Here is a 16,830-nt window from a genome sequence, read left to right as displayed (position 1 = left end):
TTCCTCTTTATTTTGGAAGCACCTTGTTTCTCCATTAATTTTTAGGGACAATTGTGCAGGATATATCAATCTTGGCTGGAGGTTATTGTCTTTCAAGGCTTGGATTATTTCACCCCACGCTCTTTAAGAGTTGATGGTTTGGGGCTGGGGATTTAGCTCAGCGGCATAAGCACCTGCCTTACAAGCAGTCAGTTGTGAGTTCGATCCCCGGTACCTATAAAAAGGAAAAAGACAAAAAAAAAAAAAAAAAAAAGAGTTGATGGTTTGTGCTGAGAAGTCTTCTGTAATTCTGATGAATCCCTTGTAAGTGATCTGTTTCTTTTCTCTGACAGCTTTTAATATTCTGTTCTTATATTGGATTTCTGGAATCTTGATTGTTATATGTCTGGGTGTAGTTCTGTTTTGATTGTAGGTGGCTGTTTTGATTATAGGTGGCCTCATACATCTGAGCATCTTTTCCTTTTCCTATGTTTGGGAAATTTTCCTTAATTATTTCAGTGAATAGCCTTTGCAATTCCTTTGTTTCTACCCTTGCTTCTTCATTCACATTCTTTATTCTTAAGTTATAGATCCTCTTGTCATCTTCTAGCCTTTGTATTGTTACTGCTTATTTCCTTGTTATTTTTAAGAAATTTTTCCTTTCATGTTCCCACATTACAAACCTGTCCTCCAGTTCAGATAATCTATCTTTAGTTTCTTTCAAGCTGTTATACCAGCTTTCAATAGAGTTTTTATTTTCCTGGTAATCTCTTTGAACCTGCTTCATGTATTCTATGTTTTCTCTATTTTCTCCATCAAACAATTCTGCCCCCTTTTTTTGTTCTTCCATTCCACCATCTGTTTTTTCTTGGGAGGTGTTTAGCATTTCTTTAATTGTTCTATATATATCTTGCTTTAGTTGGTTAAATATTTGACTTTTGAACTTGTCTATGAGATCCCGAAGATATCGCTTTATGTCTGTTGGTGCCATGCCTGATATTGCATGTTTTCTGTCCTCATTCTCCTTTGCATTTACCTTTCCTGGATCAGTGTTCTCAGGATTGGGGACTGAGGACCCTTTCTTGTTGCCGCCTCTTCTCATATTTTTTGTTCCTTCCATACAGGTGTATATAGGAGGCCCAGTTTCTTTCTTTGTCGGTTTTAGTTTGTCTGAAATGACACTGACTAGGTGATCCCGCCACTGCAGTGTACTAGGAGGTACAGACCCGGGCAGCCTATAATGGGCCCACCCCTCCAGGTCAATGTACTGAGGCTTCACTGCGTTAGGGAGCACTGCCAGGCGCAGGGACCTGGTTTGGGCTAGCCTATTGGGCCTCAGTCCGTGGTGTCACCCAGGTCAAGTGCTCCCCACCAATCCTGCTTGAGAAGGGAATATGTGACTGAAGTCACTGTAGCACCTTGTTCTGGCCAGTCTGCCCGGTCCCAGAATGTCCTCTGTTGGAGCCTCTTTGTCTATGGAAGGGTTTTTATCCCCCTCACTCACCGCAGGTCGATGCAGGGTTCCCTCTGCTCTGAAATCGGTTTGCTGATGCCCGCTCTCAGAGCGTTTGCATCTCCAGTGAGTTGAAACTAGCAGGTTATCCCAGCTGCACCAGTTCAGGGGTGGCAGCGGTAACAAGTTCAATCCCAATCCGTGACTTCAAGTGGCGGCACCGGGACTTTAGCTGTTACTATCGCAGCACCTGGACTGTATTTTTAATTGGTTTCTTTCAGCATAATTCATTCCTAGGTCGGCATGTCTGTTTGGGACTCCCCACACTGTATTATTTTTGGAATCTAAGTTGGCTATCTCAGAGAATCTCTGTAGCTGTTATCTATCCACCATCTTTTCTCGATCCTCCAGCCATATATTTTGATTACATTTTTTACCTCGAAATTCCTTAGGTAAACAGTAGGAATAACGTAGCAGCAGTTCCTTCTATATTTTTTGGTACAGAAATTAGTTAAAGTTTTCTACCTTTAGTATTAGTGACTGAAGTCCTGTGAATATATTTTGCAGGCTGTTTTCTGTCTGATGTCTTAGATGGGGCAGTCTTTTTACCTTTTTGTATAATCTAATACACAGCGAATACCCAGTGAGTCATTTTTTTATTGCTTACTTGACCTTTACTTTGTCATTCATGATTTTAGTTGTAAAGATTGTAAGAAATATTCAGGGAAATTGGCAACTTTTTAAGAGTCACAAACAGTGGTTTTGTTGCTTCCAAGTCATACTGGCTTGTAGCTTGCAACAACTGTGTTTAATTTCTTATCCTAGAATAAATGTTCCCTTTTGGTATATGTACCTTGAAGAAGATGGTAGGTAGTATATAAAAATGAGTTTAAAATGCTCAATATAATGTCGTGTATCAGTTAAAGGAATTTAACAGTTAAAGGAAATTTATACACTGACTACTTTGAATAACCCTGAAGTCCATAAGTGGATAGGTTTGTACTTAATTTTAAGGGAAAAAAGACTCAGGGATTTCCTGAAATCCTTGGAGTTTTTCTGTTTGGTAGTTCAGCAGTGTGCATTAGTAATAATTGCCAGCTAACAGGTTGCTGGCCAAAACCTTGTAGTGCTCTTTGTCAGCTGAGAGAGATGAGTGGTTATGATAAACATACAATGGAGTGACTCAGGCACTACCAGCACCCGCTCCCTGCCCTCCCTTGTGAGAGGGACAGGAGGAGATCCTGTGAAGAACTTAGGAAATTCCGCCTGATGCCCCTCCTGTGTTCAGAGAAATGGAAGCTGAGAGGTGGGCACTGTGAACTGTGTTTATATATGTGCAAGCCAAATGCAGAGTTCTCCTCATGTTTGGGGAGAAACTGTTGAAGGATTTTCTCCATGTTGCCTCTTGTTAGAATGAATGTGGAAGAAAAGACAGAAATCTGAATCTAAGAAGGAACATGTGATAGAATCTGCCCTTCGGGGGTTTTGCACCCGAAGTTGAATTGCTGTCTTCTGTAGAAGTAGCACCTGGTCTCATGTCCTCTTGAGGACATGGGTCATGGCTATCGAAACACTGCACCATGAGAAACAAAGAACTGTATCATTACAGTAACATAACCAACAGGATGCGGTGTCCCAGCTCCTGTCACTCCCTGAGGAGGAAAGGGAGGCCTAGTGCCTGCAGCGATGCCGCAGGCTGGGGAAGAGAAGTGTGGGGTGGTGCTGTGTGCTGGACTTCAGTGGACACGGAGCTGTGTTTGGGCTAATTGAGGAATGTGCTGTCTTCCTGGAATGACTGTCTGGAAGGGGTGGAAAGCTGCCATGGCTTGTCAGACTGGCTGGACTCCTGCTCAGTGATTTATCAACGAAGCGCTGAGTAGTGAGAGGAAATGTCTAGGGATTCAGAGGTTTTGGGCAACAAATTGAAGGAAGTGTTTTCTAAGTTGGACTCCGGGGAGAAAGGAGGGAATTTGGTCCTAAGCTGAATGGCTTCAGCTACTGTTAATAAGGAGATTTTGATTGTTGGCTACAGGAGATCCTTGCTTTTTTACTGGAGACAGTGCTATTATGAAGGAAGGGAAGAAATTTTATGTGAAGGATAACTGGCCTGATAGAGAATTATTCGTATTATGTTTTTATTATGAAAAATTCAAACATACAGGATTAGAGAAAAAAGAATAATGAACTCTATATGCCTGTTACTCAGCTGCAGCAATTTTCAACAGCTTTCCCATAATACCAAGTATCTAATCACTATTCACATTTTCCTGTTTGTCTGTTCAGTTTGTTTCAGTCTGAATCCAAATAAGAACAATACATTGTGGTTTATTAATGTCTTCTCAGTCTTTTTAATCTACAGTCTTCATTCAGTTTTTTACATTTTTCTCTTTGAAAACGTTTCTTGAAAAACTATGGACTGGTCCATGTGTGCTTATGGCAGTTTTATGGTATCCTTTAGTATTGTTTCTGCCCCTTGTATTTCCTATAAATTGGTAGATAAAACTGTGCTGTCCAGGACAGTACTACTGGCCACATGTTGCTCTTTAAATGTAATTAAAATTAAATGACACAAAATATATAATTCCTTATTTTGAGCACTGAGATATACATAATACCTATTGTAACAGCATATATACAGAATATTTCCATGTTCATAGAAAGTTCTATTAAACAACGGTGATCAGATTTAAGTTCAGTGGTTTTTTTGGTAAGACAGTAATGTATAGCGTCTGCATTATGTGTGTGATAATGTCAGTCATTGATGGATCATTACTTAATGGTTCAACAATTTATTAGGATCTGCCAGAGAGATTTTCTAAATCTACCCTCCTCCAAGTACTTTTCAAAAAGGATCTGTCCCTCATGTACTTTTTGATTACTCTGAGGTTCACAGAACAATACCAAAAGATTATTCATTTGGTCTGTTCCTTAATACATAAACAGTAGTCTGAGAATAACAATATTAATGGTACCACCAGTGGAATGATTATGGAAAATAGTTCTTTGTAAGTATTCCTTTTTGTTGTTGGTGACCCCCAGATAAATTCCACTAAGGATGTGTACTCAGGTTCTTGTATTTTAAGGTCACGTGTAGGTATCCCACAAACTAAATATATAGATCTATTTCATTTTATGTTTGATTTTAAGTGTTTCTTTTAAAATTAAGGATCATTTTGTAATTATGCAAACTTTTAACATTATTCTATATCATTTTTCACAAAGGCCAGTATATTTTTTGAAAATGTGACTTGTACATATTTCTTCTACCCACTCTGGGAACCATGTTTTCTAAAAATGACCTAATTTCTAAAATTTTAATATAAGCAAATTATACAGTCATACTGATTAACAGTGTCAAACATTCTGAGAAATGCACTGAACTGAAGTGATTTTGTTGGGTTGAACATCACAGAGTGTACACCTGCAAACCCAGGTAGAATTAGCAGTCTGTTGTTGTGACCTGTCCTGCAATCAGCAGACACAGTAATCACAAAGTGAGCAGGGCTGCTGCCAGTGTAGCACACCATCCTGTTGTATCGAATCCTTTTTATTTTTAAAGGTAGGAGAATACTCTAAAACAATATAAAGTGTATACTATAAGATGTACATAAACCAACACCAGTACTTGTCACGAGCACACATTATAATTATAATGTATGTGGTGTACTGCACACAGTGGTATGTTCAGTGCTTTCATCCAGCTGGCTCTGCTGTAGGTCTATTTATAGCAGCATCATTCCGAGCACTTGAAAAATGTGTTGTGCTGTGAGTTCAAGGTCCTGTGATGTCATTAGGCAATGGGAATTTTCAGTTCCTTTATAATCTTAGGCATTATTGTCATATATGTGGTTCCTTGATGACAGACATGTCATTGATGTGTGTTGCAGTTTAGATCTGTAATGACCCCCTCATGACTCAGAGGCAAAGCTTTAGGAAGGTAATCAGGTCACGTGGGTGCTATGTCTGACTTGCTGTCAGGAAGTGAGGGCTGGTGGGTCACTTGTTGCTGAGATGTGGTGCCTCATGTTATGTGTGTGTGTGTGTGTGTGTGTGTACGTGCGTGCACATGCACGTGCATGCACATGTGCATTTTTATGTGCATATGTAGGTTCTCCCTTTGCTGAGACCAGTGGTAGCATTTTAAGCACACTTTTCTTGTCCACGATTTTCTTCACTTAATAATATGCCCGAGGTTGGGGACAGGGTAGGAGCACTTGTCTAGCATGTATAGGGTTCTATATTGAGTCCTCTCAAAAAACCTTGTCCAAGTGATTACTTCCTATTAGTTCAGAATTATTTTTTTTGGTACCGAGGATTGAACTCACAACTTTGTGCTTACCAGGCAGGCGCTTATGACACTGAGCTAAATCCCTGGCTAGTACAGAATTATTATATAGAGATACATGTGACTTTCTCTCTGCCAAACTGTTTTGTTATATGACACTGTGAAGACCGTTCTATTTGCTTTTTTTCCTTTTTCTTTCCATGTATCTTTGTATTTAGAAGGGCTTATATTTTTCTTCAAATGTTACCTTTGTACAGTAACACCTTTATTCTGTAGTGTAAATAAATTTCTCCTTTGCCTGGCTTTCTGTGTATGCTTGTGCCTTGTTATCTATTATGGAAAACAGCCATTGTCTGTGTCTTCCTGTAATCTTTCCTCTTACCCAGCCAGCATCCGACAGGCCTGGCACCCTTTTACTGTTGGTTAATTTTTATAATATGTGCACAGCAGTGGCTTCATCTATTCTTTTTCTTTCTCCCGTCATTTTTGTCAGTTGTACTACTCTGTGTCAGATTATTCTTATAATATTGAGTCATTATTTTCTGTGGGTAAAAATATATTTGAAGGTCATATGTCAATGCCTCCCTCCTGTTCTTTTGTTTTATTTTTGTTTTTGTTTTGTTTTTTCCTGAAACTTACTCTCCAACACATTTCCCCCATTAAGGCAGGATCTTGCCATCCGGTTCATCCAGGCCTTGAACTCACTGTGCAGCCCCAGCCGTCCCGTCCTCTGCCTCACGGGATCTTCCTGTGTGCCAGGATTACAGGCATGCATCACCATGCCCTGCAGCTCTAAGATACTCTTCATGGAAAGAGTTTCTTACGATGCCCAGACCATTAATATTTATAGATCATTTTGGCCAGATACAAAGTCCATTGCTGTCAAAGTGTGGTAGCAGTATGTGTTCTGGAAGTGCTTTGGTTCTTTTGTTTAAGTGCCCAAAGGATAAGCATCAATAGGTTTACTAAAATACGTCTCAGTCCTTTTCACTTAATGCTTTCACATAGGATGCATATTATGTAATTCAAGAAATATATATTTTATCATTATATTTTGGTTTTAAGGACTCATGCATCTTATATCACCTTTGCTTGTCCTTTGTGTCTAATTTTCTATTAAATCCATTTCTCTTTCATTTTCTGTAAATTTTTCTCCATCGTCTATTTCTCAAAAGCGCTATTCATATAGTTAAGCTGCTTTTGTGTTCTTTATTGTTTATTCTATATTCTAGGTGTTTTGTCACTTCACACTTCTAATTATCTCGTTTAGTAGTTTTCATTTGTATTTCTTACTATTTTGTTAAATTTAAAACTTGTTTTGAAATACTGAGTGACAGCTGGTTTTCATGTCTTTCTGGCATGCTTTTATTGTCAACAAGGATCCCCTCTCTTCCCTTTCTCTCTGTTATAGGATCTTTGGATGGGACTTGATATTCTTATACTCTTTAACTTATTTAAGCTAAATAAATTAAGTAAAATAAGCAGAATTCTTCCCTGTGTGCTTAAGAGGGAGGTGTAGACCGGAAGAGTTGTTCATGGTTCTGAGCTCCTGCTGTCCTGCAGAGGTTTGGAGTCCAGCCTGGGCTCAGACCTGCCCTCTGTTTCCTTCTCCGTCTTTATTTAGACTGTTTCTTGCTTTGTTCTTTATGGTTCCTCGCCTGCTGAGCGCCTGTATTCCCACTACTTTCTCCTCATGGGGAGCTTCAGGGTTTAGTTTAGACATCCACTCCTGTCACTCTCGCCCCCACCAATACTGGGAAATGAACCAGGGCCTTAACGCTGAGGTACATTCTTAGGGATTTGTTTTTGTGTTTGTGTTTGTTTTTTTGAGACAGGGTCTCAGTATGTGGTTCAGTCTGGCCTTGAATTCACCCTGTAGTATAGGCTGGCCTCAAACTCTTGGTGATCTTCCTGACTCAGCCTCCTGAGTGATAGGATTACAGGTGTGTGCTACCGTATCTGGCTCATTTCTGAGCATTTTATAGGGCACAGGTGTTTTCTGCAATGTGACTGTTCTTTTGGGCTGATCCAGGAAATTCACTTTCTAGTGAATACTTACTGTTGATTTTAGAGTTCTTTCATTCTCCAGGCCATCAGAAACTCTGTTAGTCTGCTTTTTTTTTTTTATCCAGTAAATGCTGAGACCACTATAGTTCTTTCCTCATCTATTCTTATTTAGTGGTTTATAAGGATTCTTCGTCTTATAGTCTTTACATAGATACTGTTCAGAGGTCTTTTTTTTTTTTTTTGATAAATCTACTTACTGTATATTCATGGGAAAATCTGAGACGATTTAAAAATTACATGCTGACATTTTCTCAGTTTTCCCGAGGAGTTTTTTACTTTTTATTACTACTTTTTAAAATGAAAACATTTGCCATGAATTAGTGGAAAAAAATAATGATGCTCAGTGGTCATGTTTCAGCCTCACAGGGATTGATAATCTTTACAACCAAGCTAGACATTGTAACAGCCTTTTAATTAAGCTTTGAGACTCGTTTGTTTGGGATGAGGGCGGATGCTGCCAGTTTACTTTTCATGTGCTCACAGCAGGCAGACCTGCTTGGAAGGAGACTCTGGCTGTATTTGGTTCCAGTTCAAAGGAAGTGGTGGGGGACGCAATGCTGTTTCCCATGAGAAAAAGTTAAAGGAAATAACAGACTAAGAGAAGATGGGAGGACAGTGCCATAAAATGTGCTTTGTCTGTTTCTAGAACTAGAATCAAAAGATTTGGGCTTAAAGTATGTAGTAAGTTTTTCATTATCAACAAGTTCTAAAAAGGGAATTATTTTCCTAACAAGTCCTGATTCATCTCTCACAAGAGGTACTAAAAAAATAATCCATTTTCTAGGTTGAGTCCACACTTAGAGAGGTGGCTACACTGCCGAGTCCTCATGACCTCATCACCTAGAGCTGTTAGCATCAACTCCCGCCAGCTTCCTGCAATTGAAGTGGCTAGAAAACTGGGATATACTTTGCCTCTTTACTGTGTTCGTATTGTTGGCGTTTTAAATATAGCTCTTAGACAAAGTGGACAAAGTGGCGATCATTCCTATCATAATGGCCTGTCTCTAAGAAGCCTTAATAGTAAACATTGCTATCATAATGGCCTATCTCTAAGAAGCCTTAATGGTAAAGCTGTGTGTGCTTTTCATCTTCCACAGATCTTTTAAGGTCTTGCACATGGAGGTGCTCACTGTGTATTTATTGAATTGAACTGTCAAGAAAGACTTTCTGTTGATTGGAGATCCTATTTGATAGAATTAGCCTTTCTTTGATGATACAGGGAACTGATTTCTATAGTTTTAAGCAAATCCATTTTCATTTATTTTTAAACAATGCCATCTTAAAATACTTCAAAGAATGAAATGATACAAAGCAAATGTCAATCTTTATGTGGGCTGGGCCCATCCTTCCGGCTCTAATGAATAAAAATGATTCCTTCATTCTCTTGAGTTCTAGGTAAACATTATTAAAGAAAAGAAAGAGATGCCTTTCCTGAAATCATCTTCCAATAAGGAATTGACAGCTAAATGAAAAGTGGTTGAAGCAAAAATATAATTTCCATGTCCTCATGTGCCTTAACTGTATTAATGGTTTTGTAAAAATTTTCTCTGGAATGTTAGTTAATTAAATATTAACTCTAGACTGGTTTTGGAGATCATCCAGTTGAGAAGTTCTTGCTTGGATAGCATTAGGGTTTAGGAGATGGTGAACATATTATAATTGCATACAGTTTTTGCATGCTTAAGCATACATGGACATTTTTTCTGGAGTCATTTTCCTTTGATTCTCAAAAATATCTTGACCCTAAAAAAGGCCATGTGAGTCCCAACCCATTTCCTTGGAGCAGTGGTGCTGAGCCTATGGCATGCGTGCTGCAGCAGGCTGTTTCTTATCATTGGAAGCTCTAAAAGGTTCACCATCACTGCTCTGTAGAGACAAGGAGACACAGTACTGCACAGCCTTCCTTAATAATACTTCCTTGTTCAAATCTGATGGCAACAGGGCTCCTCCTGCTTGAATGAAGCCCAGCTGGCCTGTTCTGGAGCTTTGGAATTTATAGTTTAATCCTTTTAACTATCCTTGTGCTTAGCTACATTGATTTTCTGTTTTTACTGTCAGGGAAACAGATAGAGAGGTGAGATAGCTTGCCCTAAGTGATACAGTGAGGGAGTGGCAGAGTGGGCCTTGACGCTAGGAATGGTGGTTCCAGAGACCACATCCTAACAGGCACTGTCCACTGCCACTTGGGGCTACTTTTCAGGGCGCCACCCCTCCATAAACTGTTACGACTTTGTAAGATGAAACTTGTGGTGTAAAAATGATTCTTGCTTATTGTAAAATAAATGATGCTTGTTTTTAGGGAATTAAACTTATTGAAGTATTTTTTCCTAGCATGCAATGATGCTGCCTGTTTTGACCCATCATATACGCTACCACCAGTGCCTAATGCACCTGGACAAGTTGATAGGATATACTTTTCAAGATCGTTGCCTGTTACAGGTAAGAATTACTCTCTTGTGAACTAATCCAATGAGATAGGAGTCGTTCATCATGCAGGTTATAAATGGTGCATTAGTTCTCTTCTGGGAGGTGACAGGGGTTTTTAAAACATAATCCTATTGCTCTATCCTGATTGCCTCTGCTGCTTTCAAACCTTTTCTCTCACATTTATTTGAAGCTGCCTCAACAGAAATAGGTGAAATTGAAAATCCTTCTGTGGATCTTAAGCTCTTTTGTGGGAGCAGGGAAGGATTTCCTTCCTTATGGTTCTTCTTCCCAGGCACTGAGAATCTTAGTTCTTCTCTGAAAGGTGTGGGTATTTGAATTTGTTTTTAGAAGAAGCCTTGCCCTACAGTTCTGGAAATTTGATTCTAGAGGATATAAGATAGAAATATTAGGATTTAAAATTCAGCTGACTAGACAGCTCTGTTTCTAGTTTCGTTGGAGATGGCATGATGCTTGTATGTTGAGTTTTTAAGATTGATCTTGCCTCACTGAAATTTTAGCTGGCCATGACTCATCCGAGTCATCATTTAAATTTTGGAATGAATCCTGATCATGCCAGGAATTCTTTATCTAACTGTGGAATTCGGCAGCCCAAATACGGAGACAGAAAAGTTCATCACATGCATATGCGGAAAAAAGGTTTGTTTGAATGACTCTAAGATTGTATGCTCATATTTTGACCTGTGTTTCCTCATGTAACTTATGTCCGCCTCTGAAAATAGTTTTCTGGATGACCTTTTAATCTTCTCACTCTCTCCTGCTTCCTGATCCATACATAATAACATTCATTTTGGGCTGAACATTATAATAAAGTGGATGAATTTTTCAGGAAAAATTTTATCTAGTGTTTTAAGTAATTGTCAGGCTTTAAGACATACAGATATTAAATCTTTTAATGTCAAATTGGGGTGAGAAAATTTTCTTAGTACATGTTATATGATGAGCCAGGACTCCTAATAGTATTGACATATGTATTTGTATTTTCTTAAAACACAGGAATTAATACTTTAATTAATATTATGTCACGCCTTGGCCAAGATGACCCAACACCTTCCAGGTAAAGTAGATTTTTTGAAAACATTTATTGACAGTTAAGTCACACACCACAGAGTCTGTCCATTTAGGTGTGCGGTTTAGTGGCTTTTAGAACGTTTACAGAATTACGCAGTTAGGAGTACTCTGTAACTCTGGACTTCTCATCACCTCACATAGAAACTCTGTACTCATTAATAGTCATTCTTCTCTTCCCATCAGTCTGCCTAGCTCTAGGCAAACACCAGTTTACTTTGAATTTCTGTGCATTTGCCTCTTTGAACATGTTCTGTAAATAGTATCATATAATATGTGGTCCTTTCTGGCGTACTTTTACATAAAATGTCATTTTTAAGATTTGTTTTTATCGTAGTATTTATTAGTATATACTTTCTTTTCATTGACAAATAATGTTTCACAATATTAGGTACACTATCTTTTATTTATCCATTCACCAGATGAGGAGTATTTGAATTGCTGCTTCTATTTCGATATTGTGAATAATACCGCTATGAATATTTGCATAGTTACAGATTTTGTGCGGGCATATGCTTTAATTTTCCCTGGGGATATGCTTAGGAATGGAATTGCTGGTTCATGTGATATTTCTGTTTTATTTCTTAAGAAACTGCCCCAGAATGGTTGCACCATTTTATATTTCTGGTAGCAATTTAGTGTTTCAGGGTCTTTACATCTTTGACAACACTTGTTATTATCTGCCTTTTAAATTTATTTTTGAGATTCTCCTGTCTCAACCTCTCAAAGTGCTAAGATTACAGCCTTGTGCCACAGTGTGCCAGCACACTGTATAGATTAAGTTGGGAATAATTACTTTCCTGTAGTTAAGTCTTCTGACCCAGGAATGTGGATGACTTTCTATTTATTTAAATCTTTAATGCAGCTCAGCTTTTGTTTGTTGATCTTGTATTCTGACACCTGATCTTGTTTATTAGCCTTAACAGGTTTTTTTTTTAAATTAGTACCGGAGATTGGATTCATGACTGTGCGCTTGCCAGGCAGGCGCTTATGCCTTGAGCTAAATCCTCAGCTCCTTCCTATTAGATTTTTGTGAGTTTCTTAGGATTCTTTGTGTACAAACTCTATCTGCAGGAAAGATACTTTTATATTTTTCTTTCCAGTTTAGATGTTTTTTAGCTATACTGATTAATATCAAATAGAAGTGCTGATAGTAAAACTTTGATTTTCCCTAATTTTAAGGGGAAGCCTTCAGTTTTTCACCTTTGAGAATGATATTAACTGTGGATTTTTCATAGAAACTTTCAGATGGAAGAAATTCTTTTCCATTGTTTGCTGACTGCTTTTTATGAAAGGGTGTTGAATTTTGTTATACTTTTTTTCTGTCTTGATAATCTTGTACTGTATTTCTTTATTTTATTCCACTTGTGTGGTATAGTACAGTAATTGATTTGGGGATATTAAGCAAGTCTTGCTTTCCTGAGGTAAATCCTACTTGATCATCATGTATAATCTTTTTCATATGCTGCAAAATTCAGATTGTTAGTATTGGCTGAGGATTTTGGTATCTATATTCATAAGGGATATTGGTCTGTAATCTTTTTCCTGTGATGTTTTTGTCTGGTGCCATTATTATGATAATATTGGCCTCATAGAATGAATACAGAAGTTAATACATTGACTTTATTTCTTGATTTGTGGGGAGGTAAAATGTCTTTATTTATTAATATTCTCACTTGTGTGTGGCCTTGAGACCCCTGAAGAATCTGGAAAGGAAGTGGGTGAGGTCTGTCTGGAAGTAAATGTGTGATTGATGAGACTGAGGTTGCTAGCAGGAGAATTATATTTTGAAAGCCAAGAAAGAGATTGCTCACGAACAGCTTTCTTTTTTAAAGAGAGAGCTGAAAAGTTGAAGTGGTTGTTACTTTGGGTTTTCAAGACTTGAATGGATTTAGTCGAGTAGGGTTAGAAGTGATTGGGAGGAGGCTAGGGATTTAGTTTAGTGGCACAAGTGCCTGCTTGGCAAGTGCAAGGTCACGAGTTCGATCCTTGGTACCAAAAAGAAAGAAAGAAAAGAAAAGAAGTGATTGGGACTTTGTGCAGTTTCTCTAGCTCCTAGCTTGTCTCCACAGCTAAGAGAATTACCAGTGGTGACTGTATAGCTTCCTTTTCTTCCTTTTTATTCATATAGTTGTGAATCTCTTATTCAAAATGCTTTGGACTAGAAGTGTTTCTGCCTTTGGACTTTTGGGGTTTTGAAATATTCTCACTGACTTTATTTCTTGAGCATCTCTAATCTGAAAATTTTGGGTATGCTCCAGAATCTGAAACTTTCTTTTTTTTTTTTTTTTTTTTTTTAATTTTTTTTTTTTGGCTTTTTCGTTTTTTTTATCGGTACCGGGGATCGAACTCACGACTGCCTGCTTCCAAGGCAGGTGCTTATGCCGCTGAGCTAAACCTCCAGCCCCCAGAATCTGAAACTTTCTGACCAGTGTTGCAGTGCTTGAAAATCTTCAGATTTTGGAGCGTTACAGTTTTGGGATTTTTTGGATTAGAGATGCCCAATTTGTATTCCACTTTCTTTTTAAATTGACCTGCCTCGAATTGCTCTCCTTATGGTAATAAACCAAACCATCTTTTTTCTCTAATTAAGAGGTAAAAAGAAAAGCAGACCAGAGTTTTAAAATTCTGGTTTGAAGTTGAATATGTACTTCCCCATGATGCTCTGTGAGAGTCTAAGCTCAGAGAAGAACCAATTTATGTAAAAGAGCCCTTAGTCACATCCTTGGGAACACTGTACCTGTAGCTTCATTTTACAGTGCTGTATTACAGTGTCTAGGTGTCCGATTCTGTATTGTAGTAAGAGCAGTACTGCGTAGTCCTCCAACAAGATTATACACACCATAGACACTTTCCTTTCAGTGGTAAAAATGTGGGTTTAAATCATCACTGTCTCGTCCAACCCTTCCACAGCTGTTGGTATATGGACTACATCTGTGTGTGTGTGGGTGTGTGTACTGGGGACTAAACCCTGGGTTTTTTACAGAGCTACCTCCCTGCCCTATTTACTTATTTATTTTGATTTGAGGTAGGGTCAGGCTCAAATTTGTGATCCTCCTGTTAGCATCCCAGAGTGTTTGGATTAAAGGTGTGTATCACCTTATCTGACAGTAAATTACATCATTTGGTAATATTGTTCAAACTCCATGCTTAAGTTTTTTGTGTATATGTTAAAAAATGTGTGTGTGTGTGTGTTTCTAGGCATCACACTCAGGGTTTCACATATACCAGGCAGCACTGTACCACTGAATTATATCTGCAGTCAGAGAGATGGCTTAAGAACTAGGCTTAAGAGTGGAAAGTGTCACTCAGTGGAAAAGCACCACTTGCACAGCATTTATAAAACCCTGGGTTTCATCCCCAAGACCTCAAAAGATCAAAAAACAAGGACAAAAAAGAAAAAATCATCAAGAGGAAATAAGAGAGATGGCTTTCATACTGTGGCAAAAAGAATGATATCTAAGGAATTATGTCATTTTTGAATTTACCATCTTGAAAACAATAGCATGGGCAGAGAACAAATAGTCTTTCTTGTCTTTTGACTTGTGGCCTCTGCTGCTTGTGTCAAGAGCTTCTTACCATAATAGGCTGTTTCTGCTGATGCAGAACTGACCCCAGATGTCTGTTCAGAAAAATTCTCCTAACCTTGATCACCAGAGTCTACTACATACTGTTAGACTGCCACTGGCCGGGACTCCACAGCTGTGCACTTGCCTGGAGAATCATGCCTCTTACAGATTTAATTCAACACACATTTATCCAGAACCTTTTGAAGTTGAGGCATTTTGTAGATATTTTAGGGGATCCAAGGCAGCAAAGAAGACAAAGCCTCCACTTACCAGGAGGCTTGACTTCCTGGGATGGGGTGAGAATGCTAGAAATATAAGTAATTTAATACAGAAGGAGTTCTGTAAGTGTTTCTGTGAAGATCAAAAACAAACATACAAAACTGCCAAGAGGCTAGAAATAGATAGATCTGGCAGTTGTTTAGGGATTGTAGGTCAGTTTTGTACTGTTCACTTGAATAATTGAGTTGATTTTAAACCATTTGCCCTCTGTTTCTTAGTTGCTGTTATAAAATGGGATGCAGTAGTCTCTGCTCCTAGAAGTGTTTATCTTTGAAGCAAAATCTTTAAAATTCTAAGAGTCAGTAGTTAGGTCTTTTCCCCAAGCTAGAACAATGAGAGTGTGCAAGGTAGTAGTCTGCACGGGGATCTCTTTTTGGCACTGATAAAAGTGGGAAGACAGAGAGCAGGGGAGGCGGGGAGAAGGGCTGAGAAGGGCTTGCTACTGAATTTCTTCTTCCAGTCCCTCGAGTCCTCTTCGCCGTCCTACAGTGCCATGAGTGACCCATTCTGGCAGTTCTCCTTCAGATTGCCTCTGCCGTCAGGCACCTTGCTATTTCTGGTGCCTCAGTCCTGCCTCTTAGCTGTACCCTGCTTTCGTCTACTGAATACACGCAGAACCACCCACCTGGCCTTCCCCGCTCCCATGCGCTGACCCCAGGCCATTTTTCCAGGTGCATCTTTCTTCTCTTGTGGTTCTCTGGCTTCCAGCGGGGCTGATGCTCCCTTGGTGACGAGGCACACCCTCTCCCTTTTCCGTGTTCGAGTGTCATTGTACTTCTGCCTCCAGTGTCCTTGCAGCCTTCTGACCTGCTGCCCAGCTCTAGCTGGTGCTTGCTGAATGATACATGTTCCTCTTTGTCCTGTATTATAATCACATGAAGGGGCTAATTTTCTTTATTGGACTAGAAAGATTTTGTAGGTTTGTGGTCCTACTCTCCTACCCTCTGCTTTTTTTTTTTTTTTTAAATAATGCCTTTCACAGAGTAGTACTTAGTAAATGAATGTTAAAGGAAAGAGTGCCATTCACAACATTGCTTTTATCCCAGGCTATTTATTGGTAGATTGGAAATAGGGGAACTGTGATGTAACAAATGGTAATGGTCAGCAGAGAGCTAAGTGACTGGTCAGTGTCTTGTGTAATCTGCTTTGGGGTCAGCTGGGATTTATAAAAAGACAAAGTTTTGAAATTTATAAATAATTTTTGGTAGCTTGCCTGCCTGTAAAAGCTACAAAGTAACTAGGTTTTTGATGGTATCATCTCAAGCAAATATGTATTCATAATTTTTAAACATATCACTGGTTAGCCACATAAATCTCAGCTTTTTTTAAACTCATGCAAATGTGATGAAATGTTACCAAGAAGGGCTTTGAAGAATTAGGTATTGGATGACATTCAGTGTGTTAGCTTTGGGAGGAGGAGCCAGTAGAGAACAGTAATGGAAAAATGAAAAAATAAAGGCAAACTTGGTTTGTTTTATTTTTCTTCTGGATTGTGGCCATTTCAAGACATAATGTGTGAACATTTATTGGCCTGAGAGACTGGCACATCTGGACTGTTCGTATCTGTGGTGACCCATGTGTAATAGTATGGTATTTGTATGCAGCTTTGCATATCCTCCTTTAAATCATCCTTGGATTGTAATATTGAATACAATATAAATGCCATGTAAGTGATTGTTGTGTTC

General features: G+C 38.7%; 1 protein-coding gene across 7 annotated transcripts in view; it reads left to right on the top strand.

The window, feature by feature from the left end:
• Nucleotides 1-16,830, top strand: part of Drosha (drosha ribonuclease III) — a 125,490-nt gene that overhangs the window by 70,881 nt on the left and 37,779 nt on the right. For all 7 annotated transcript variants that reach the window (XM_063258028.1, XM_063258026.1, XM_063258024.1 and 4 more), the window contains 3 exons: nucleotides 10,116-10,223; nucleotides 10,730-10,868; nucleotides 11,226-11,286. In XM_063258028.1, the coding sequence (XP_063114098.1) occupies nucleotides 10,116-10,223; nucleotides 10,730-10,868; nucleotides 11,226-11,286 (308 nt within the window). The remainder of the gene's footprint in view (nucleotides 1-10,115; nucleotides 10,224-10,729; nucleotides 10,869-11,225; nucleotides 11,287-16,830) is intronic.

The sequence above is a fragment of the Cavia porcellus genome, unplaced genomic scaffold (genome assembly GCF_034190915.1).
Source record: "Cavia porcellus strain 051 isolate PalLab524CR breed Dunkin Hartley unplaced genomic scaffold, mCavPor4.1 scaffold_11, whole genome shotgun sequence".
Classification (NCBI taxonomy): Eukaryota; Metazoa; Chordata; class Mammalia; order Rodentia; family Caviidae; genus Cavia; species Cavia porcellus.
This window is presented reverse-complemented; position numbering and strand designations above follow the sequence as displayed.